The sequence below is a fragment of the Macaca nemestrina genome, chromosome 2, assembly GCF_043159975.1.
Source record: "Macaca nemestrina isolate mMacNem1 chromosome 2, mMacNem.hap1, whole genome shotgun sequence".
In the NCBI taxonomy this organism is placed as follows: Eukaryota; Metazoa; Chordata; class Mammalia; order Primates; family Cercopithecidae; genus Macaca; species Macaca nemestrina.
Window position 1 is genome coordinate 1,614,887 of NC_092126.1, and position 22,788 is coordinate 1,637,674.

Below are 22,788 nucleotides of genomic sequence, written 5' to 3' on the forward strand. Positions count from 1 at the left end.
CGCGGGGGAGGGGCGGAAGACGCCCGTGCAGCCGGTGCGTCTGCCCTCAGTGAGGCGGGGCGCGCGGCGGACGCCCCCGGGCAGGGGCGGGAGTGGTGGAGGCGCCGGCGGTTGGCACTGAAAGGGGCGGTGAGCGAGCCGCTCCGGTCTCCGGGCGAGGCTTGGCCTTCCGAGCAGAGACGGCGGGAAGCGGCGGCGGCGGCGGCGGCCCTCGGGCCGGCTGGTGAGGCGATGGCGGCGCCGGCCCCGGGGGCTGGGGCAGCCTCGGGCGGCGCTGGCTGTAGCGGCGGCGGCGCGGGCGCGGGCGCGGGCTCTGGGGCCGCGGGGGCCGGGGGCCGGCTGCCCAGCCGGGTGCTGGAGTTGGTGTTCTCTTACCTGGAGCTGTCCGAGCTGCGGAGCTGCGCCCTGGTGTGCAAGCACTGGTACCGCTGCCTGCACGGCGATGAGAACAGCGAGGTGTGGCGGAGCCTGTGCGCCCGCAGCCTGGCAGAAGAGGCTCTGCGCACGGACATCCTCTGCAACCTGCCCAGCTACAAGGCCAAGGTGAGAGAGCCCCGGGCCACACCGCTGCCCCCAGTCCCGCTCCCCGGCGTCGTTCCCGGTGTTTCTATCCAAGCTTCTGAGTCAGACGCCTCGCCTCACCAGCCCGCCTTTCCACGGCTCCAGTCAGCACCTTCCTCACCTCCCCCCAACATAAAGATTCTCTTTTCTTTGGATCGAAGTTCTGCTCCTTAACCCACCCCACTTCCGTGATCCACTTTTCAAACAACTAGGTAGTTTGCATCACTCATTCAACTTTTGACAGCTTTCCCCGTTAAAGACAGACCACCACTCTTGTACCTTTTAATGCCCTCATCCTAATTTTCCCCCTGGCCTCCAAATAGACTTCATTATGTTAAATAATCCCCGCTACCTTAACAGGGGCTTAGTTTCTAAGTTTCTAGTTTGCTTTTACTCCACGTTTATCTCATCTTTTCCAAACTCTGATTTTTAACCTTTTTTTTTTTCATTATTTTCCCCCAAGTTCTCTTTAGTTCCCTCCACTATATTTGAGGCTCACAAGTGGGTGTAGTCCTAGTCATCCTGCTCACTTAAAGATACAGGCCTTTATAGAACATCCACGGGCACCACTTAACATACCGCTTTGTCCTACTGTTGTTGGCTGTTTCCTTGCTAACTTTTTAATAGTTCCACATGGATGGCGTGTCTCTCTTCTTCTGTTTGTCATCTAAGGTGCTGATTACAGTTTCGCTGCGTCCTTTTTTTTTCTCCTAGATTCTTGTGCGTATTCCGCCCGCCTTCATATACAAAATAAAAATGTCAAGAACAGGTTGTGGTAGGGCTGAAAGGATTCTCAGGCCATATAAACAAAGGGTCTTGGCCTTGGGTTCAGCTTAATGGTTAACAGCTGTTCAGTATAGCAGTCAACCAAGATCATATATAAGAGAAGATAAAGTCTGATTGCAATGTAGTAAACATAATAAATGCATTAGTAACTAAAAGGATAACATCCTTTTTTTTTGTTTTTTTTTTTTTTTTGAGACGCAGTGTAATGGCATGATCTCGGCTCACTGCAACCTCTGCCTCCCGGGTTCAAGCGATTCTCCTGCCTCAGCCTCCCGAGTAGCTGGGGTTACAGGCATGTGCCACCACACCCGGCTAATTTTGTATTTTTAGTAGAGATGGGGTTTCTTCATGTTGGTTACGCTGGCCTCGAACTCCCGACCTCAGGTGATCCGTCGGCCTCGGTCTCCGAAAGTGCTGGGATTACAGGCGTGAGCCACCACGCGATAACATCCCTTTGTTATACTAGCTTGCCAACAGGGGTCGGAGTAAGAAGTAAAAAATTTTTTTTCATGTGAAGCATGTAAAATTTATACTTCTATAGTAAAACTGGTTTTAGTTATAGAAGACAGGGAACATTGCCATTAAATATGTCAACTATCAAGTTGTTTCTCTTTTCTTTTTTCTTTCTTTTTTTTTGGGGATGGAGTCTCGCTCTGTGGCCCAGGCTGGAGCGCAGTGGCCAGATCTTGGCTCACTGCAAGCACAGCCTCCCGGGTTCAGGCCATTCTCCTGCCTCAGCCTCCCGAGCAGCTGGGACTACAGGCGCCCGCCACTACGCCCGGCTAATTTTTTTGTATTTTTAGTAGAGACAGGGTTTCGCCGTGCTAGCCAGGATGGTCTCGATCTCCTGACCTCGTGATCCACCTGCCTCAGCCTCCCAAAGTGCTGGGATTACAGGCGTGAGCCACCGCACCCGGCCTCAAGTTGTTTTTCTATTAAGCAAAATAACAATAATTTACTAGGACTATTTGTGCATGGTGGCTATTCAGTGGATACTGGTTGTAATTTATATAGGTGAGTGCAGATTATTGGAATTTTGTCCTACTTTTATAAATGTGTAGGTTTCATAAATTTTATTTAGTTTTTATTTTTCCATAAAGCTTATTGTTTTTACTTATTTTAAACTAGGAGTTTTTGTTGTTGTTTTTGAGACAGGGTCTCACTCTGTCTCCTAGGCTGGAGTGCAGTGGCGCAATCATAGCTCACTGCAGCCTCAACCTCCTGAGCTCAAGTGATCTCCTTAGCTTAGCCTCCCAAGTAGCTGGAACTACAGGCATGTGCTACCACACTGGCTCCTTTTTTATTTTTCACAGACACGGGGTCTCACCTTGTTGCCTGGCTGGTCTCAAACTCCTGGGCTCAAGTGATCTTCCCACCTCAGCCTTCCAAAGTGCTGGGGTTACAGGCGTGTGCCACTGCACCCAGCCTAAACTAGGAGTTGTTGTTTTGGTAATTGACTTGTAATAGAAATGTTCACATGATTCAAGAATCATATTATAATATGTAATAGATAATGTGTCGTGTGAGTCAAGCTTCAATAGAAGCAAAATAATATCAAGCAAAATGTTTTCCTTTCATCCTTGTCCCCCTGCTACCCAGTTCCTCTCCAGGTATGCAACCTGTGTTACGATTTGTATCCTTCCAGAGATATTTTAGGTTTCTGAGGTTTTTAATACTTTGCCTTTCTGCTATGTGCATTATAGATGTTGTAGACTTGTACCAATCACTGTTCATTCACACATTGTAAGACTTTTCTTGAATATTTTCAGGATAAAAGATTAATTCAAAAGGAGTCAAATAGTCTAGCAGGAAAGTCTTTCAATCTAGTAGAGGAGAAAAAAATGTATGGAAAGAACTGTTAATGTGTGGTAAAAACTGCTCCTTACTGTTACAGACATAAAAAGGTATACTGGAAGTTCAGTGAAAGGAGACATTTACAAATTGAGTGGAGGATTGGAGAAGATTTGAGGTTGAGGTTATATTTGAGCTGAATTTTAAAGATGAGAAGGAGTTGAATATTTTAGGAAGAGGAAGTACTCTGAACAGAAGCAGTACAACAGGAAAGTAAAAGGTTTGTACAACATATTTTTATTTAAAAAAATGAGTGCCAGGCACTATGCTCAGTTTTGCAGAAGCAGTGGCAGATAAAAGAAACACAGACTCTTATGGATGGCTTGCCTTATGGAGCTTACAGTCTAGTAGGGGAAATGGATATTAATGAAATAATCGCACAGATGTAAAACTGCATCTGGTATGGTGGTATGAAGGAAGGATACCTAGTGCTCTGATTGTCTGTAGTGGAGGATTTAACCTAGGTAGAGAGGTGAGGGAAGGCTTTCTCAGAGGAAGTGATCCATGTACTGAGATCTGAAGGATGATAAGTAGGCCAAGGGGAGCTAGAACGGCCTTCCAGGAGGGAACCTTATGAATGTGAGGGATGGAAACTACGTCAGTGTGGCTGGAGCACAGAGCAAAGGTGATGCTGGAGGCCGAGACAGGCGGATCACGAGGTCAGGAGATCGAGACCATCCTGGCTAACACGGTGAAACCCCGTCGCTACTAAAAAATACAAAAAAAAAAAAAAAAAAAAAAAAAAACTAGCTGGGCGAGGTGGCGGCGCCTGTAGTCCCAGCTACTCGGGAGGCTGAGGCAGGAGAATGGCATGAATCCGGGAGGCGGAGCTTGCAGTGAGCCGAGTTCGCGCCACTGCACTCCAGCCTGGGCGACAGAGCAAGACTCTGTCTCAAAAAAAAAAAAAAAAAAAAACATGGAAGAAGTGAACTGGGGCCAAAGTATAGGGAAGCCATTTTGAGTTTTAAGCAAGAAGGATTTGAGATGTGGGGATTGGTAGTATGATTATTTTGCTTTTTTTTTTTGAGACGGAGTCTCACTCTGTCGCCCAGGCTGCAGTGAGTGGCGCAATCTCGGCTCACTGCAAGCTCCGCCTCCCGGGTTCCCGCCATTCTCCTGCCTCAGCCTCCCGAGGAGCTGGGACTACAGGCGCCCGCCACTTCGCCCGGCTAGTTTTTTGTATTTTTTAGTAGAGACGGGGTTTCACCGTGTCAGCCAGGATGGTCTCGATTTCCTGACCTCGTGATCCGCCCGCCTCGGCCTCCCAAAGTGCTGGGATTACAGGCGTGAGCCCACGCGCCCGGCCTTGTTTTGCATTTTAAGAGATTACTTCTGACTTTAGTATGGAGAACAGGTTGGAATATGGTAGGTCAATTAGGAAGTAGGTAGTAGAGGAGATGGAAATGGACAGATTTAGTAAGTAAAAATCTACAGAACTTGGCAATAGATTTGAAATAGGGATGAAGAAGAGGGAAGTGGTAAGGATGAATCCTAGAATTTGGCTCACATAATGTAGAGATCATTTGATCTAGAATTTTTTTTTTTTTTTTTTTGAGATGAGGTCTTGCTCTGTTGCCCTGGCTGGATGCAGTGGAATGATCATAGCTCACTGCATGCAGCCTTGAACTCCTGGGCTCAAGCGATCCTCCCACTTCAGCCTCCTGTGTAGCTGGGACTGCAGGCATGTGTCACCATGACCAGCTAATTTTTAATTCTTTTTTTTTTTTTTTTTTTTGAGACGGAGTCTCGCTCTGTCGTCCAGGCTGGAGTGCAGCGGCCGGATCTCAGCTCACTGCAAGCTCCGCCTCCCGGGTTCACGCCATTCTCCTGCCTCAGCCTCCCGAGTAGCTGGGACTACAGGCCCCGCCACCACGCCCGGCTAGTTTTTTTTTTTTTTTTTTTTTTTTAGTAGCGACGGGGTTTCACCGTGTTAGCCAGGATGGTCTCGATCTCCTGACCTCGTGATCCACCCGTCTCGGCCTCCCAAAGTGCTGGGATTACAGGCTTGAGCCACCGCGTCCGGCCCTTTAATTTTTATTTGTAGAGATGTGGTCTCACAATGTTGCCCAGGCTGGTGGGCTAAGTTTTGAAGAAATGGCAATGAGTTCAGTTTTGGGAGAGCAGCATTTACAGTATTTTTGAGAGAGATTTCAAATAGGCAGCTGTTGGAGGTTGGAGCTTAGAGGAGAGATCTGCGCTAAATAAATAGTACAGTTAGATTGAATGAAAGGGAGTAGAGGGAAATATTATAAAGCTATGTTATGGGACTAGATATATCATGGAGGGCCTTGAAATATAGCCTTCAGTCTGTAGTTTGGGTTTTGTACTGGACAGCTGTAAACCATAGAAGTTTGAACAGCAGAGTGACAAAGGCTGTACTTTAAAAGAACTAGGCCTTAGATGAGCTGGAGAGGGCAGGGGTTAGTGCCTACACCAGAGATACTGCAGACCGGAACAGGTACCTAGAGGAGAGAAGGGGATGGCTGGAGAGCTGTTGTAGAAAACAGTATACATAGGTGGACAGCTGACTAGGTGAATGGGATGAGGAAGATGGAGGCGTCAAATGGATTTTCCCAGGAGCCTGGATAACAGAGAAGGACAGGAAAAGATTTAGGACAGCATAAAACAGGAAAGTGGAGTTTGTTAGTCTGTTTAGCTTTTTTTTTTTTTTTTAAGTTCCTGTTTTACATATTCCCCCGAAGCATTATTTCAGTCATATTTGGCATCTGATGAGAATTATCTAAAGTTCAGACTTACATTTTAAGCTAGGTCTTCATGCTGCTTTTGCCATAACAAAATCCAGGTTGTGCATGGGACTGTGAGGCTATGGATTGTTTTTAATTTATTAATTTGGTCTTTATTTTCCCTTTTTTTTTTTTTTTTTTTTTTAAGACGGAGTCTCGCTCTGTCACCCAGGCTGGAGTGCAGTGGCGCGATTTCAGCTCACTGCAACCTCCACCTCCTGGGTTCAAGCGATTCTCCTGCCTCAGCCTCCCAAGTAGCTGGGACTACAGGCACCTGCCACTATGTCCAGCTGATTTTGGTATTTTTAGTAGAGACGGGGTTTCACCATGTTGGCCAGGACAGTCTCGATCTCTCTTTTTTTTTTTTTTTTTTTTTGAGACAGAGTCTCGCTCTGCCGCCCAGGCTGGAGTGCAGTGGTCGGATCTCAGCTCACTGCAAGCTCCACCTCCTGGGTTCACGCCATTCTCCTGCCTCAGCCTCCTGAGTAGCTGGGACTACAGGCGCCTGCCACCTTGCCCGGCTAGTTTTTTGTATTTTTTTTTAGTACAAACGGGGTTTCACCGTGTTAGCCAGGATGGTCTCGATCTCCTGACCTCGTGATCCGCCCGCCTCGGCCTCCCAAAGTGCTGGGATTACAGGTGTGAGCCACCATGCCTGGCCTGTTTTCCCATTTCGTATGAAGTTTCCAGTATCTGTTTCTAAAAAACAAAGACAATGTAATCACAGTATGCTTATCACATCTAAATATAAATTTACATTAATTCCTTAATATCAAAAATTCAGTGTTCAAATTGCCAGTTGTCTCATAAATGTTAAATGTTGCATTTTAGGCTGGGCACGGTGGCTCAAGCCTGTAATCCCAGCACTTTGGGAGGCCGAGACGGGCGGATCACGAGGTCAGGAGATGGAGACCATCCTGGTGAACACGGTGAAACCCCGTCTCTACTAAAAAATACAAAAACCTAGCCGGGCAAGGTGGCGGGCGCCTGTAGTCCCAGCTACTTGGGAGACTGAGGCAGGAGAATGGCGTAAACCTGGGAGGCTGAGCTTGCAGTGAGCTGAGATCCCACCACTGCACTCCAGCCTGGGCGACAGAGCGAGACATCGTTTCAAAAAAAAAAAAAAGTTGCATTTTAAACTTATGTTTTATATAATCAAGATCTATATAAGGGTCCCATGGCAAAGGTTGGTATGTCTCTTAAGGCTGTTTTAGTCTACATATTCACTCACCATCTCCCCAACCTCCCCTCTTATTTGTTGAGGAAACCAGGTTGTTTACTCTCAGCTCGATTTTGCTGATTTCATTATCATGGTGTTGCTTGACATGTTCTACTGTCCTCTGTTTCCCATAGAGGTCTGATCAATTTAGATTAGATTAGATTTTTTTGCAAGTTATTTTTTACTAGAATTAGTGGTTAAAGATGTGTTAGAAAATAAGAGCTACTAAATTGTGACGCAGTACAGAAAGTGGTGGGTAAGCACTCAGCAGAGGGAGAAACAAAGGGAATTGGGTGGCCCTGGTTAAGAATAGCTTAGTAGGCTGGGCTCCGTGGCTCATGCCTGTAATCCCAGCACTTTGGGAGGCCAAGGTGGGTGAATCACGAGGTCAGGAGATCGAGACTATCCTGGCTGACACAGGGAAACCCCATCTCTACTAAAAATAGGAAAAATTAACCGGGCGTGGTGGTGGGCACCTGTAGTCCCAGCTACTCTGGAGGCTGAGGCAGGAGAATGGTGTGAACCCGGGAGGCGGAGCTTGCAGTGAGCCGAGATCGCGCCACTGCACTCCAGCTTGGGCGACAAAGCGAGAGACTCCGTCTCAAAAAAAAAAAAGTAGCTTAATAGAGAGGGGGTCTTAGAGAATGTGTGGGAGAAGAAAACACTTATAATACTGTAAGCAAGAACATCATCATCAAGGTAGAAAGGGAAATAGGAAGAATCAGATTTGGAGGGCTTTGAAAGCCAGACAGAAGAATTTGCAGTTGGTAATGGTACCAAGTATGGAACTACCAAAGGTTATAGAACTGGGATGAGATGTAGTAAAGGTGCTGTTTTAGAAAGACAGGTCTGGAAATAATTCAGATAGAGAGTTGAGAACCGAGTTTGGAGAATTTGGTGATGGTGGAGGAGGGGTGGTTACCAAAAAAGGAAGTGATACAAGATCAGTCCAGGGAAATAGGAAGATGTCATAGAAGTTCGAGGAAGAGAGGGCTGGGTGTGGTGACTCACGCCTGTAATCCCAGCACTTGGGGAGGCTGAGGCAGGCGGTTTACCTGAGGCCAGGAGTTTGAGACCATCCTGGCCAACATGGTGAAACCCTGTCTCTACTAAAAATTCAAAAATTAGCCAGGTGTGGTGGTCCACGTCTGTAATCCCATTTACTTGGGGGAGGCTGAGACAGGAGAATCGCTTGAACCCAGGAGGCAGAGGTTGCAGTGAGCTGAGATTGAGCCACTGCACTCCAGACTAGGTGACAGAGCGAGACTCTGTCTCAAAAAAAAAAAAAAAAAAAAAGTTTGAGGAAGAGGCTGTCAATAGTGTCAGTGTGCAATTGGAATTTATAAGAATTGGGGAATAGGCATAGGGAAATATTAATTATTTTATGGTGAATTATTGATATTACTCTCTTGAGTTATTTAGATAGTATTTGCTATTTTGGGGACATGTTCCTTCCCCCATTTAATCTCCTTTATCTCCTTTTCTTTTTTTTTTTTTTTTGAGACAGGGTCTTGCTCTGTCACCCAGGCTGGAGTGCAGTGGTGCGATTTCAGCTCACTGCATCCTCTGCCTCCTGGGCTCAAGCATTGCTTCTGCCTCAGCCTCCCAAGTAGCTGGGATTACAAGCGTGCGCCACCATGCCTAGCTAATTTTTTGTATTTTTACTGGAGTTGGAGTTTCGCCGCGTTGCCCAGGCTGGTCTTGAACTCCAAGTTCAAGCGATCTGCCCACCTTGCCTTCCCAAAGTGCTGGGATTGCAGGGGTGAGCCACCGCGCCCAGCCCCTTCACTGAATCTTATGTTTTGGTCTTATAAGTGCCTTAAAGTATTTTATAATATGAGCAGATAGGAAAAACATTGGGAATGCTTCAGTTTTGTAGCCTCCTTATGAATGCAGGGGATATTGGAAACAGTCCTTTTTAAAATCTGTGCCCTGCAGTACAGCGAAACAGTAGAGTGCCAGCGAGTGGCAAATGAACAGGTGGTGAGGGAGCTGGATACTTGGCCTCTCTTTGGGCCTCTCGCACTCACCCGCGTTGAGATCCTTGAGAAGGACTAGGTGGCCTTTAAGGGTCTTCCTGAATGCTGAGCTTCTGTGACTCTGGAGTTGATTTCTCAGGTTCACCAAAGCATAGGTCCCAGCCTTCCACTGCTTTTGGGTAGTTTGGCTAAAGTAAAGAAGGGATTTTTAAAAAACATACAAACCAGGCAGGCGTAGTGACTCGAACCCGTAACCCCAGCTACTTGGGAGGCTGAGATGGGAGATCACTCGAGCCCAGGAGTTCAAGGCTGCAGTGTGCTACGATTGTACCACTGCACTCCCAGTCTGGGTGACAGCGACCTTGTCTAAAAAAAATTTAAAATACACAAACTAAAAGTTTAAAATTGTTCATGAGAAATTGTTATTGTTTGTATGAAAGAGCTATTTTCATACCCTCTTTATTTTGGAAGTGTAAACTTTTGTTTTTGCTGAAGAGTCAACTAAGTTGTCTTATTGATAGCTTCTCTTTATAAATTCTAGTTACTTGAATCTAGATGCTATCTAGGGGATTATTTGATTTGGTAAAATGAGATTGGTGATTTTTTTTTTTATTGTGTAAGTCATACCTGGCAAGCAGGCTGAGGATCTAAAGTAGTTTGTGTTTACTAAAATTTTTCATAAACTTTAGAGTTGCTATGATTAAAGTTTCTATTTTATGTAAAATATAATTATTTTTGATGACAGCGTTGCCCATATGAAAACTATGTCTCAACTTTTTGATATAAAAATATCAAATATAAACAAAAGTAGAGAAAATAGTTTGATGAACTTCCTTATACGTATCACCAAGCTTTGCCAATGATTAATTTATGGCCAGTCTAGTTTCATATTTATATTGCACACTTTCCCACTCTATCTCTGGATATTTCAAAGCAGTTCCCCCAGATATCATTATTTTATCCATAAACGTTTCAGTATTATCTCTAAGATATAAGGGTATCTTTTGATGTTTTAAGAAGTCTGTTTGAGGAAATACTACAATTTAAAATTTTGGTCAGTGATGAAACGTTTGGCAGTTACTTTTAATGTTATTTATTCTGTTAGTATCCCATCCTGAAACTTTAGCCATTATTTGGAAATACTTGTGTTTTTTAAAGTATATAAGTTCATTATTTAAAAACATACATCCTGAAGTTTTTAATATTTAAGAAAAATAACGTTATTTATTTGGTCTATTTTTCATCTTTTTAGATACGTGCTTTTCAACATGCCTTCAGCACTAATGACTGCTCCAGGAATGTCTACATTAAGAAGAATGGCTTTACTTTACATCGAAACCCCATTGCTCAGAGCACTGATGGTGCAAGGACCAAGATTGGTTTCAGTGAGGGCCGCCATGCATGGGAGGTGTGGTGGGAGGGCCCTCTGGGCACTGTGGCAGTGATTGGAATTGCCACGAAACGGGCCCCCATGCAGTGCCAAGGTTATGTGGCATTGCTGGGCAGTGATGACCAGAGCTGGGGCTGGAATCTGGTGGACAATAATCTACTACATAATGGAGAAGTCAATGGCAGTTTTCCACAGTGCAACAATGCACCAAAATATCAGGTGAGAAACGGGTTTTTCTCAAGTATGGGCCTTTGTCAAATCATGCTTTAATTTGTTTTAAATTTACAAATTTTCGTATAGCAGTTTTGTTTGTCTTTTTGGTAATTTTTATTATTTTTTATTTTTTCAAATACCAAGACTTCAAGTTTTTTTTTTGTTTTTTTTTTTAGGTGTTAGGAGGTTATAGTTAATTTTGTTGGGTGTTATATTTTGATTTTGGCTATGCAGGAAAATATTCTTTTTTTTTTTTTTAAAGAATCTTGCTCTGTCACCCAGGCTGCAGTGCAGTGGTGTGACCTCAGCTCACTGCAACCTCCGCCTCCCAGGTTCAAGCAGTTCTCTGCCTCAGCCTCCCGAGTAGTTGAGATTACAGGCACCTGCCACCATGCCCAGCTAATTTTTGTATTTTTCATAGAGACGGGGTTTAACCATCTTGGCCAGGCTGGTCTTGAACTCCTGACCTCGTGATTCACCCACCTTGGCCTCCCAAAGTGCTGGAATTACAGGCGTGAGCCACCACGCCCGGCCTCAAGGAGATTTTTTGACGGTTTTTAAATAAATATGTAAATGATCTTTCTCAATATGTGTTTCCTAATACAAGTTTAAGCAGCCTATCTTTGCTCCAGATCAGGGGTTGGCAAACCTTTTGGTAACGGCCAGGCAGTAATATTTTCAGCTTTGCAGTCCGTATGGTCTCTGTCACAACTTTTTTTTTTTTATGTCATTTTCAAGGTAAGGATCTGTCACAACTTGCAACTCTATAGTACAAAAGCAGTCATCGATAATACGTAAACGAATGAACGTGGCCGTATTCCACAGACCTTGTTTGTGGGCTGCGGGACAGATTGGGTCCAGGGGCCGTAGTTTGCCAGTTCATGCTCTGTATCAAGCTTGTCCACCCCACAGCCTGCAGGTAGCCACGATGGCTTTGATTGCCACCCAATGCAAATTCATAAACTTTCTTAAAACATTGGGAGAGTTTTTTGCAATTTTTTGTTTTTAAAGGTGATTGCTGTCTTTAGTGTTAGTATATTTTATGTGTGGTCCAAAACAATTCTTCCGTTGTGGTCCAGGGAAGCCAAAAGATTGAATACCCCTGCTCTAGATGGTCATCTTTCCTATATCATGGCACTTCCACATCTTTTTCTAGGCTCCTTACCCCAGTAAATACATCTCTGTGGATGCACATGCACACATACCCTCCGTCTGCGGATTCAGAGCCCCTGGAGGCATCAGTGATTTCTGTAGAGACAGGCAGATTCAGGCAAACTGCTGTATTTTTTATTCTTTTCATCTTAGGCTTAAGGCATACTCATTTGACTCAAGTTAAAATTATAGTCCTATTTGTAAAAGCCATATTTATTACTATAGACCCAGCAGGGTGTAATATATAATAATCTGATAAGAAATTGGAAGTCTTTAAAGAACTATAGGCTGCATATTTCAGAGCCACATGTGGCGTGAAAGTTCCAGCCTCGGTAATGACCTCAAGTCAGGCATACTAAACCAAAGAACAAAAACTACATCCCATTTCCTGAGGTATAAAAGCTGGAAGGATTTTTTTTTCATAGAATGTTTCCTCACTATCCTTTTAGGCTCTGCAGATACTATAAGGAGAAGGGTGTGTAGACTTTATCACTAAAAAGAAAGTCCTATCACTTACCCTTGTGATGATTTTGTAAGTGAAAGCCCTTACTTAAGTCTATGTTTTTCAGAGAACATGCTCTATGGTTTCAGTCCTTTTAAATTTATTGAGATTTGTTTTATTCTAATATGTGGTCTTTCTTGATGAGTGTCCCATGTGTGCTTGAAAAAATGTATATTCTTTTGTTGAATGGAATATTTTGTAAATGAGAATTAGGTGAAGTCGATTGATAATATTTAAGTCTTATATAGTGTTACTGATTTTTTTTACCCCTTCTATCATTACTGAAAGGAGTATTGAAATCTCCATCTATGCTTACCAATTTGTCTCTTTCCTCTTTTAGTTCTGTCAGTGTTTGCTTCATGTATTTTGGAGCTCTGTTACTACTGGTGCATATACATTTCTAATTGTTATATCTCCCTGCCTGATTTATTCTTTTATTATGAAATGACCTCCTTTGACTCTAGTAATCCTCTGTCAGTCTGTCTTTGTATTTAAAGTGGAGCTCCTACACAGCATATTGTTGGATCTTGATTTTTATCTAACCCAGTCTCTGTCTCTGACTCTTTTTTTTGAGATGGAGTTTCACTCTTGTTGCCCAGGCTGGAGTGCAATGGCATGATCTCGGCTCACCGCAACCTCCGCCTCCCGGGTCCCGGTTCAAGCAGTTCTCCTGCCTCAGCCTCCTGGGTAGCTGGGATTACAGGCATGCGCCACCTCACCCAGCTAATTTTTGTATTTTTAGTAGAGACAGGGTTTCACCATGTTGGCCAGACTGGTCTCGAACTTCTGACCTCGTGATCCGCCCACCTCAGCCTCCCAAAGTCATGGGATTACAAGCGTGAACCACCATGCCCAGTGAGACGGGGTTTCTCCATGTTGGTCAGGCTGGTCTCGAACTCCCAACCTCAAGTGATCCACCTGCCTCGACCTCCCAAAGTGCTGGGATTACAGGCGTGAGCCACCTCACCCAGCTTCGGTCTCTGACTTTTAAGTGTTTAGTTCATTTACCTTTAATGTAAGTGTTGGACTGCTTGATGTTGTCCTTATCTCTGCCTCTGAAGCTGTGTGTTGTTTTTTTTTCCCCAACCTTGTTTCTCTCTAATCTTTGCATTAGATAATTTCTTTTCTTTCCTTTCTTTTTTTTTTTTTTTTTTTTTTTTTTGAGATACGGTCTTGCCCTGACGCCCCGGCTGGAGTGGTGCAGTGGTGCGATGATCTTGGCTCACTGAAACCTGCCTCCCGGGCTCAAGCGATCCTCCCACTTCAGCCTCCAGAGTAGCTGGGACTACAGTTGCTCCCCACCAATGCCCGGCTAATATTTGTATTTTTTGTAGAGACAGGGTTTTGCCATTTTGCCCAGGCTGGTCTCAAACTCTTGAGCTCAAGCAGCTGCCTGCCTCAGCCTCCCAAAGTGCTGAGATTACAGGTGTGAACCACAGTGCTTGACCTAAATTAGATAATTTGTGTTGTTCTGTATTCAAGGTTATAAATTTTTTTCTTTCTCCATCTCACCTCTACTATTGAGCTGGGCTAGTAAATTTTGCTTATTGTACACTTCAGCTTTAGAATTTTTTTTTTTTCTTTTTCTTTTTTTTTTTTTTTTTTTTGAGACAGAGTCTCGCTCTGGTGCCAGACTGGAGTGCAGTGCAGTGGCGCAATCTGGGCTCACTGCAACCGCCGACTCCTGGGTTCAAGCGATTCTTCTGCCTCAGCCACCTGAGTAGCTGGGACTACAGGCACGTGCCATCATGCCCAGCTGATTTTTGTATTTTTAGTAGAGACAGGATTTCACCATGTTGGCCAGGATGGTCTCGATCTCTTGACCTCGTGATCCGCCCGCCTCGGCCTCCCAAAGTGAAAGTGCTGGGATTACAGGTGTGAGCCACTGCACCCGGCCTGGTTCTTTTTTAGAGCAAATTTCCTTTTCTCTATTGAGATTCCTTGTTTGTTTATATTATATTTTTAAAAAATTATTTGGACATATTTATAATAGCTGCTTTGAAGTCTTTGCCAAATCGAACACTTAGGCCCACTTGGGTTCAGCTTCTATTGATTGCTCTTTTTTCCCCTAAATATGAATCACACTTTCCTGTTTCTTTTCATATCTAGTAATTTTTTCATTGAAACCTAGATGTGTAGATAATACGTAGTAGTAACTCCTGAATGTTTTGTTTCTAGAAACTGCTTTATTCTAAAAAGTATAGGTTTTCTTGTTGTAGTAGGCGGTTAACTTGCCTCTACTCAGACTATAAACTCTGTCTCTTGTGATGTACAGCAGCTAACGTCTGCCCAGTGTTTTCAGCTTTGCTGCTTTCTCAGTCCTGGGGGTTGACCCTGTGCCTTTGTAATATAGTGGTCATTCAGGGATTTGGGCAGTTAATTCTCAGATTTTGGGGTTCATCCTTTCTGTGGTTCTGTTGCTTCTGGAGTTCCTCCTCTTAAGTTTCCAGTTGCTCTGCTGTCTCCCAAGTTTTACCCCCTGACACCTAAAGATGGTAAGGCTTCTGCTTTCTCCACCCTGTGCTTTGTGCATGCCGTATGCTCAAAGGTGAAGCAAATTTGCAGATTTCACCAGGAGTAATTGTTACTTAGTTTCAACTTCTGTAAAATAGGGATAAAAATTCCTAGGATTAGTGTGAGGATTAAATGGGATAATACAAATAAGACACAAAACAAATACCCAACAGAATTAGCTTTTCATTTCTACTTTGTTGTTAATATTTTGTTGGTATGAGTGGTGGTGGTGGTGATGATGATTTGGAGGTTCTTAGATCCATAAAATGGGTTAATCTGTGAGGTGGGCAAAGGGAGGAAAAAAGCAGATGTTGGCAGTTACTGTTAACAGGAAACACAGTGAAGGAAAGTAAATGACAATAGCAGGGGTTATCATAATCAGGAAGAATTAAATTTTGATTGCAAACATTAGGACTTTCTCTTTCCAATTTTGTAGATGCAACATCCTTTTATAAATGCAGACCATAAAGATGAAACATCCTTTTTTTTTTTTTTTGCTTACTTTTCCAAATGAGAAAAATCTGGATATATTCTGCTTCCAGTTTCGTTTAATAATCAGTGCTGCTGTTTTTTATAACAGGTGTTTCAGAGTTGTGAACCACAAATTGACTATTTAATAAGCCTATTCTATATTCTGTGTTAGAATTTGTAGCCAGATTGGATTATTCATGATTCCACATTATATGTGGAACTGCTCTGTAAACTTTAAAAGCTGTGTCAGGCCGGGCATGGTGGCTCATGCCTGTAATCCCAGCACTTTGGGAGGCTGAGGCGGGCGGATCATGAGGTCAGGAGATCGAGACCACTCTGGCTAATGCAGTGAAACCCTGTCTCTACTAAAAATAGAAAAAATCAGCTGGGTGAGGTAGCAGGCATCTGTAGTCCCAGCTACTCGGGAGGCTGAGGCAGGAGAATGGCGTGAACCCGGGAGGTGGAGCTTGCAGTGAGCTGAGATCACGCCACTGCACTCTAGCCTGGGAGACAGTGAGACTCTGTCTCAAAATAAAAAAAATAAAATAAAATAAAAGCTATGTGTCTTACTATGGTGATTCTTAAAATTGTGGTGAAATATACATATTTATTATTTTAACTATTTGTAAGTATACAATTCAGTGGCATTAAATACATTCACATGTTGTGTAACCATCACCTCTATCTATACCCAAAACTTTTTCCTCACCCCATCGTAATCTCTACTATGTTCATTCCCTGTTTCCTTCATTCCCCACCCCTGGTAAACTCTATTCTACAACTATATGTATTTGACGATTCTAGATACTTTATGTAAATGGAATCATACCATTTAGCCTTTTGTGTCTGGCTCATTTCACTTAGCATAATCTTTTCAGGGTCTATGTTGTAGAATATATCAAAATTTCATTTCTGTTTATGGCTGAATAATATTGCATTGTATGGCTGGGCACGGTGGCTCACGTCTGTAATCCCAGCACTTTGGGAGGCTGAGGCGGGCAGATCACGAGGTCAGGAGATCGAGACCATCCTGGCTAACACGGTGAAACCCCATCTCTACTAAAAAATACAAAAAATTAGCCAGGCGTGGTGGCGGGCACCTGTAGTCCCAGCTACTGGGGAGGCTGAGGCAGGAGAATGGCGTGAACCCGGGAGGCGGAGCTTGCAGTGAGCCAAGATCACGCCACTGCACCCCAGCCTGGGTGACAGAGCAAGACTCAGTCTCAAAAAAAAAATTTCATTGTATGTATGGTATAGTAATTTGAGAAGCTGATTTAGATCGTTCTTTTTGGTGAAATATGTCAAGTTATAGATTTTAGTGTTAACCTTAAGAAAAACCTTTAAACAAAGAGTGAATAAAATCAATCTAGAGAGTGTTCAGGTGGAACATTTAAATTGTTAGTAATTAAATGTAGATTCCATGTGAGTCTTAGAAACAAAACTATCAAAGTAAGCATTTGTGATTTGTTACCCAGGCTGGAGTGTAGTGGGCAGTGGTGTGATACCGGCTTTGCACCACCATACCCAGCTAATTTTTGTATTTTTAGTAGATATGGGTTTTCACCGTGTTTTCCAGGCTGATCTTGAACTCCTGGGCTCAAGCAATCCGCCCGCCTCAGCTTCCCAAAGTGCTAGGATTACAAGCATGAGCCACCATACCTGACCAGATATATGTCCTTTTTTTGTAGATGATTCTCCCTGACTAGAAAGCTTCCCTTGTGATTTTTCTAGACAGCTTTCAGGATAATATTCTTAATATTTTCAAATTCTTGATTTGTGTCTTGTGTCTTCTAGCTATGCCCTTGGCAGATTTTCTTCTAACCTTTTGATGTCTATTTGCAGATAGGAGAAAGAATTCGAGTCATCTTGGACATGGAAGATAAGACTTTAGCTTTTGAACGTGGATATGAGTTCCTGGGGGTTGCCTTTAGAGGACTTCCAAAGGTCTGCTTATACCCAGCAGTTTCTGCTGTATATGGCAACACAGAAGTGACTTTGGTTTACCTTGGAAAACCTCTGGACGGATGACAGTGGCTTTCTTGTGATGACAGAGTGGAGGAGAGGTCTGCTTATGGGAAGTAGAACCGTGAAGTGACTGTCATACTGCATGTCCAAGAAACATCCTGAAAACACATGAAGTTGTAAACTGGAGAAGCACCTCTACAGCAGAGATTATCTTCATGTTTCCTCTTCCCACTGGGCCAGAAAAATCCTCAGGGTTGCAGTTGGTTGAGTGGGCAGTTGACATATGCATGTTGCAACCGATGTTGTCTCCAAGTTAGCAATGTGTTATTTCCAACTTGAAAGGTGAGATTGTAGAGATGCTGTCAAAGGGATAAGATAAGGAAATAGCAAGATTTTTAAGTAGTGTGTTTGTGAAGACTGATCCCATTTTACAACTGCCTGTTCTTTCTCCAGTCCCTTTTTTTCTGGCCAGCTTGACTATTAGAAAAGTATGAAACTGGTTGGGTTTTATTTAATATTTTTAATATATTGAGAAGCATGGTCTGCCTGGACTGCACTTCTCTAAAAGTGAGATATAAAATTGTGCAGCTATTTTAAAAGTTGTATATACAATATGTGTGTAAAAAAAAAAACTGTAAAAAAAAACAAAAAGGACAAACAGGTTGCTTTGTTCTAGTTCTAATTTCTTAAAAACCACTACATGGTTACAAAATTGGAATAACATTTGGGGACAGCTAGGTTAACTACAAAGAAGAGGATTTTAAGAGGAGATGTGTTGTATTGACTCATTTTGTATTATTTTTGGCTTCCAGTTCCCATAGCTGTTAGAGTCTGGTTTGTTTTTGTTTTTACTATCAAAATTATAGTAAAGATCTCTCAATCTCCTGGCTAAAGATTGAGGGAAGGCAAATCTATTTCTAATTATACATATATCAGTAAGGATGATCTCAACATAATAGTAATGTGTATCTTTTGGTATCCAGTTTTATTTCTGGCCTTCTAAGAAAGTGTCTCATAACACAGAACATTGCCATTTGCTCTTGTTGGCCACAAATATTAGTCCTAGAGCCTAGGAAAAAAAGAATTGATTAATGGTCCTTTTATTTTGTAGCCTTATAAATGCTGTAGATATTATCAAAAAAATTAATTTCATATTGTTTACATCATGCAACTAATCTAAGCCTCAAACTCGTTATTGGGGCTATAAAGAAAATGTTTACTTACCCACCTGAAACAGGTTAAGAATATTCTTAATCTCATTATAGATAATTGCCCCCATGGGACTTGAAATATGACACCTTGTGCTGAAAACTTCAGGTTGGCAATATTTGAAGGTTTCACTGTAGAAGAGTTTAACATTAACTCCTATTTTGACTTACAAATCTTATTTCTCATCACTAAAATGCTTTTGAATTAATAATCCAACCCACATGAGCTGAGAGTTTTTCTTTTGTTGGAAAAGAAACAGACATCTTTCTGTATGAAAGTATAAATTGTATGGTTTTAGATACATAGGAATTGGCAAAGGCAAGCAAAATCTTTGTACTTCTGAGTTCTTGCTGTATGTGTATTTTGTTTTGAATCTAATTAGGGACACTAGGCAGCTGGCTGGGATTCTTGGGTTGCCCTTGGGAGTTAAGATTCTCAGTACTCCTATGAAGCAAGGGATTTCAGCCATAGGACAAAGATTTATTGTTGCCACCAGAAAAGTTTACAAGTATTTATTGTGTATTTGATACATTGCTTGAAAAGATGAAATCTGTTAAAGATTCTTTTTGATGTGCAGGTTAAGAAGAAACCTCCTTGTATTGAGTGGAATTATATGTTAAACGTATTAGAGAATATAGATGGTATAGAAATTTATTTTTCTTGGTGTAGAACAACACAATTCAGCAAAGTTTAAAATTTGATTAAACGAGAAGTGGTTCAGGATGAAGATGGACTTGTTAGAAAATGATCAAGTCCTTTAAGTACTTGTTTCTTTTTCAGGTTGTGATGTGGCCATTCCAAGAGCTTTTGTTGAGAGTTTGGTTTATAATTGTCTCTTTTGTCTTGTTAGTAAACATTCATTTGCAACAGTTTTGAAGGTGCTGAGTGGAAAACCGAAACACATGGTTATTGCATATTGGACCTAGAATGAAATAATTGCCTCAATATTTAACAACAAGCCATTCTTGTCTCTAAGGTTTAAATTCCAGAATATCCCATTTGCAAATCATATGCAATTGAGGTTAATAGCATGAGCATCTGGGTAATGAAGAGCCTTCATTTACGTAAATTTGTCACTAAAAACCAGTAGTAGCTCTACAAAATATTAAACTGCTACAATGTTCAAGGAAATGGAATATCTTTGTCATTGGTGCTGAGAAGAGCATTTAGGTAGAAGACAGTTATGCCTGAAGATTGAGTATAAATCATTCCAACCAGTGGTTCTCAACGTTGGCTGTATGCACTTTGCAGTCACTTTGGAGTGTTTGAAGACGTATTGATGCTTTGGGTTCCATATGCCAAGATTCTGATGTTGGTCTGGAATATGAGCTGGTCATAAGGATTTTTATAACTTTCTGGTCATTTCAATATGCTGCCAAGGTTGAGAACCATTGTTCTAAAATTCACCTTGAGTTTTCTCATCTGCAAAATAGAAAAAAAAAAAAATCCTTGCTCCCTCCCTTCACTACCTCACAAGGATATTGAGGGTAAAGGAGAAAATAATGGGAAGGTGCTTGTGCTGTGGATGGAAAGTGCTATTAAAAGTCAAAGGAGCGTTCTATTTCAATCCATAGTATGATCAGGGAGGGTGTGACCGACCGTACTTTGTTGACTTGGGAAACGGGGAGCACTGTCTTTGGTTCGTGAACGAAGCATGCAGACGTGGAAGCAGACGTTACCATTATTCCTACTACGGTCTTCTGTCATACTTGAGACAGGCTGTTTTAATTACCTGGTTTTACATAGGAAAGAAGAAATATTAAGGCTTAAAGTTTGTAATGGTCAATGGCTCATAATTCATTAAATCTTTTCATACAAGGAATTTGTGGTTAATGTCATTTCATAGTTGCCATTATTTTTTCATTATTTGACTTGAATGTTAAGCCATTTATTTCATCTCCCTCATTCACATAAAGTGTAGATACGGATTCGATAAGACACCTAAAGAAAGTAAGATTTACCCCGTTAATATTTGAAATCATTGTTCAGTGATTAGGCATTTTCTGCCTTTTAGAATGATTTGACTGGAGAAAGAGTTTCAAAAATAGCAGATCTCTAAACCATAAAAAACTATTGTATAATGAACTTTTGTTTGTTTTTGGAAACAGGGTCTCACTCTGTTGCCTAGGCTGGTCTTGAACTCCTGGGCTCAAGCAATCTTCCTGCCTCAGCCTCCCAAGTAGCTGGGATTACAGGTGTATGCCACCATGCCCAGCTTTAACTTTTTTTTTTTTTTTTTTGGAGACGGAGTCTCGCTCTGTCGCCCAGGCTGGAGTGCAGTGGCCGGATCTCAGCTCACTGCAAGCTCCGCCTCCCGGGTCTACGGCATTCTCCTGCCTCAGCCTCCCGAGTAGCTGGGACTACAGGCGCCCGCCACCTCGCCCGGCTAGTTTTTTGTATTTTTTAGTAGAGACGGGGTTTCACCGTGTTAACCAGGATGGTCTCGATCTCCTGACCTCGTGATTCGCCCGTCTCGGCCTCCCAAAGTGCTGGGATTACAGGCTTGAGCCACCGCACCCGGCCAGCTTTAACTTTTAAGTCCCCAAACTATGTAGATTGTCATATTAATATTATTATTATTTTTTGTTGTTGTTGTTGTTATTTTGAAGAAGCGAGTTGTTTGAAGAGATAGAAGGGGAGTGGTGTGTGTGTTTCTTTTTTGGAGACAGAGTCACTCAGGCTGGAGTGCACGACCTTGGCTCACTGCAACCTCTGCCTCCCGGGTTCCAGCGATTCTCCTGCCTCAGCCTCCTGAGTAGCTGGGATTACAGGCGCCCGGCACCACGCCTGGCTAATTTTTGTATTTTTAGTAGAGACGGGGTTTCACCATGTTGGCCAGGCTGGTCTTGAACTCCTGACCTTGTGATCCACCCGCCTAAGCCTCCCAAAGTGCTAGGATTACAGGTGTGAGCCACCGCGCCCGGCCCTAATCTTTGTATTTTTAGTAGAGGGGGTTTTGCCATGTTGGCCAGGCTGGTCTTGAACTCCTGGCCTCAAGCCATCCACCCACCTCGCCTCCCAAAGTGCCGGGATTACTGTCGTAAGCCACCGTGCTGGGCCAGAAATTTAAGGAGTTTTAAAGGTTAGCATTGAAAAGATTACTTTCCAGAAATCGAGACCACCACAGTTCCACAGTTGGGACTGTGGTAGATAATCAGGACCACTTCGAAGCCTTTACTAGGGACAGGCCACACCCCGCCCAAATGCTGTCCTCAGAAACCTTCCTCCGTTTCTCTAGCTGAATGTAATCTCTCCTTGAAATTTCCCTAGTTTTATATATCTATAGTTGACTCATGCTGTATTTATTTATACCTTGTTTAAAATTATTTATTGATTATTTACTGGTGTCATATCGCCCCTAAACTGGGACAGGATCTCTGACGGACTCATCTTTGTACCCACACCACGTAAGCCCAATAGGCAGGTGCTCACGTATTTGCTGAAGGAACAGAGAAAGAACTACGGAGAGAGACAAAAGCTCCTCTGAAGTTTTAGACTATAGAAGCAAAAATTACAGTAGCAAAAGATGAATGAGAAATTCTATGTTCTAGTCCCAGTGAAGCAGGAAGGAAAGGGGTGCAAACTTGAGGCTAGTAAGGAAGAAGTAATTACTGCGAATGCATTTAGCCATTCCCTCTACTCGAAAATACTGGTAAACTCTGATTTTTATATTTGTTTAGAATTTAAAATAGAATTCTGTATCTTTATTTTTTTGGAATTCTGTTGTTTTGCCTTAGTTTCTTAATAAAAAGTTAAACATTAACCACCTGTGATTGCTTACATTTAAAGAAATTTGTTACACATTGGTCAGAAAGAAAAATTGGGGTGTGCCTTAATAGCCAAAGGTGGTGATGGAATTTACCTATAAATTCCATAGCTTTAATAATAGAATCCATATTCCCCATGTTTAGAATGGAATGTGGACAAGGAACAGTAATTCACTAGGGTCTTATTTCCCAATTGCTTCTACCGCCCCCCCACCCCACCCCGCTGCTCACATTTGTTGGATAATGCAGTTGTTCGCCAAGAATTAAAAGGGACAGGCATGCTGTTCCTGAACTGGCTGAATAAATGGCTCCTGTGATCCAAAAGCTTAAAAGAGAATCAGTTGATTATGTTGCTAAAAATTTGCCTAATATGTTAAAGTTCATACAAAGCATTTTAATTTTTTTTTTCTTTCTTTTTGAGACAAAGTCTTGCTCTGTTACCCAGGCTGGAAAGCAGTTGATGTG

At 42.6% G+C, this 22,788-nt stretch overlaps 1 protein-coding gene across 1 annotated transcript; it reads left to right on the plus strand.

The window, feature by feature from the left end:
* The first annotated feature begins 17 nt into the window (after window positions 1-17).
* On the plus strand, window positions 18-22,319 carry LOC105470982 (F-box protein 45). Its single transcript, XM_011723348.2, has 3 exons — window positions 18-543; window positions 10,393-10,749; window positions 17,225-22,319. The coding sequence occupies exons 1-3, from the start codon at window positions 232-234 to the stop codon at window positions 17,408-17,410; spliced, it is 855 nt and encodes a 284-aa protein (XP_011721650.2). The 5' UTR covers window positions 18-231; the 3' UTR covers window positions 17,411-22,319.
* The last annotated feature ends 469 nt before the right edge of the window (window positions 22,320-22,788 follow it).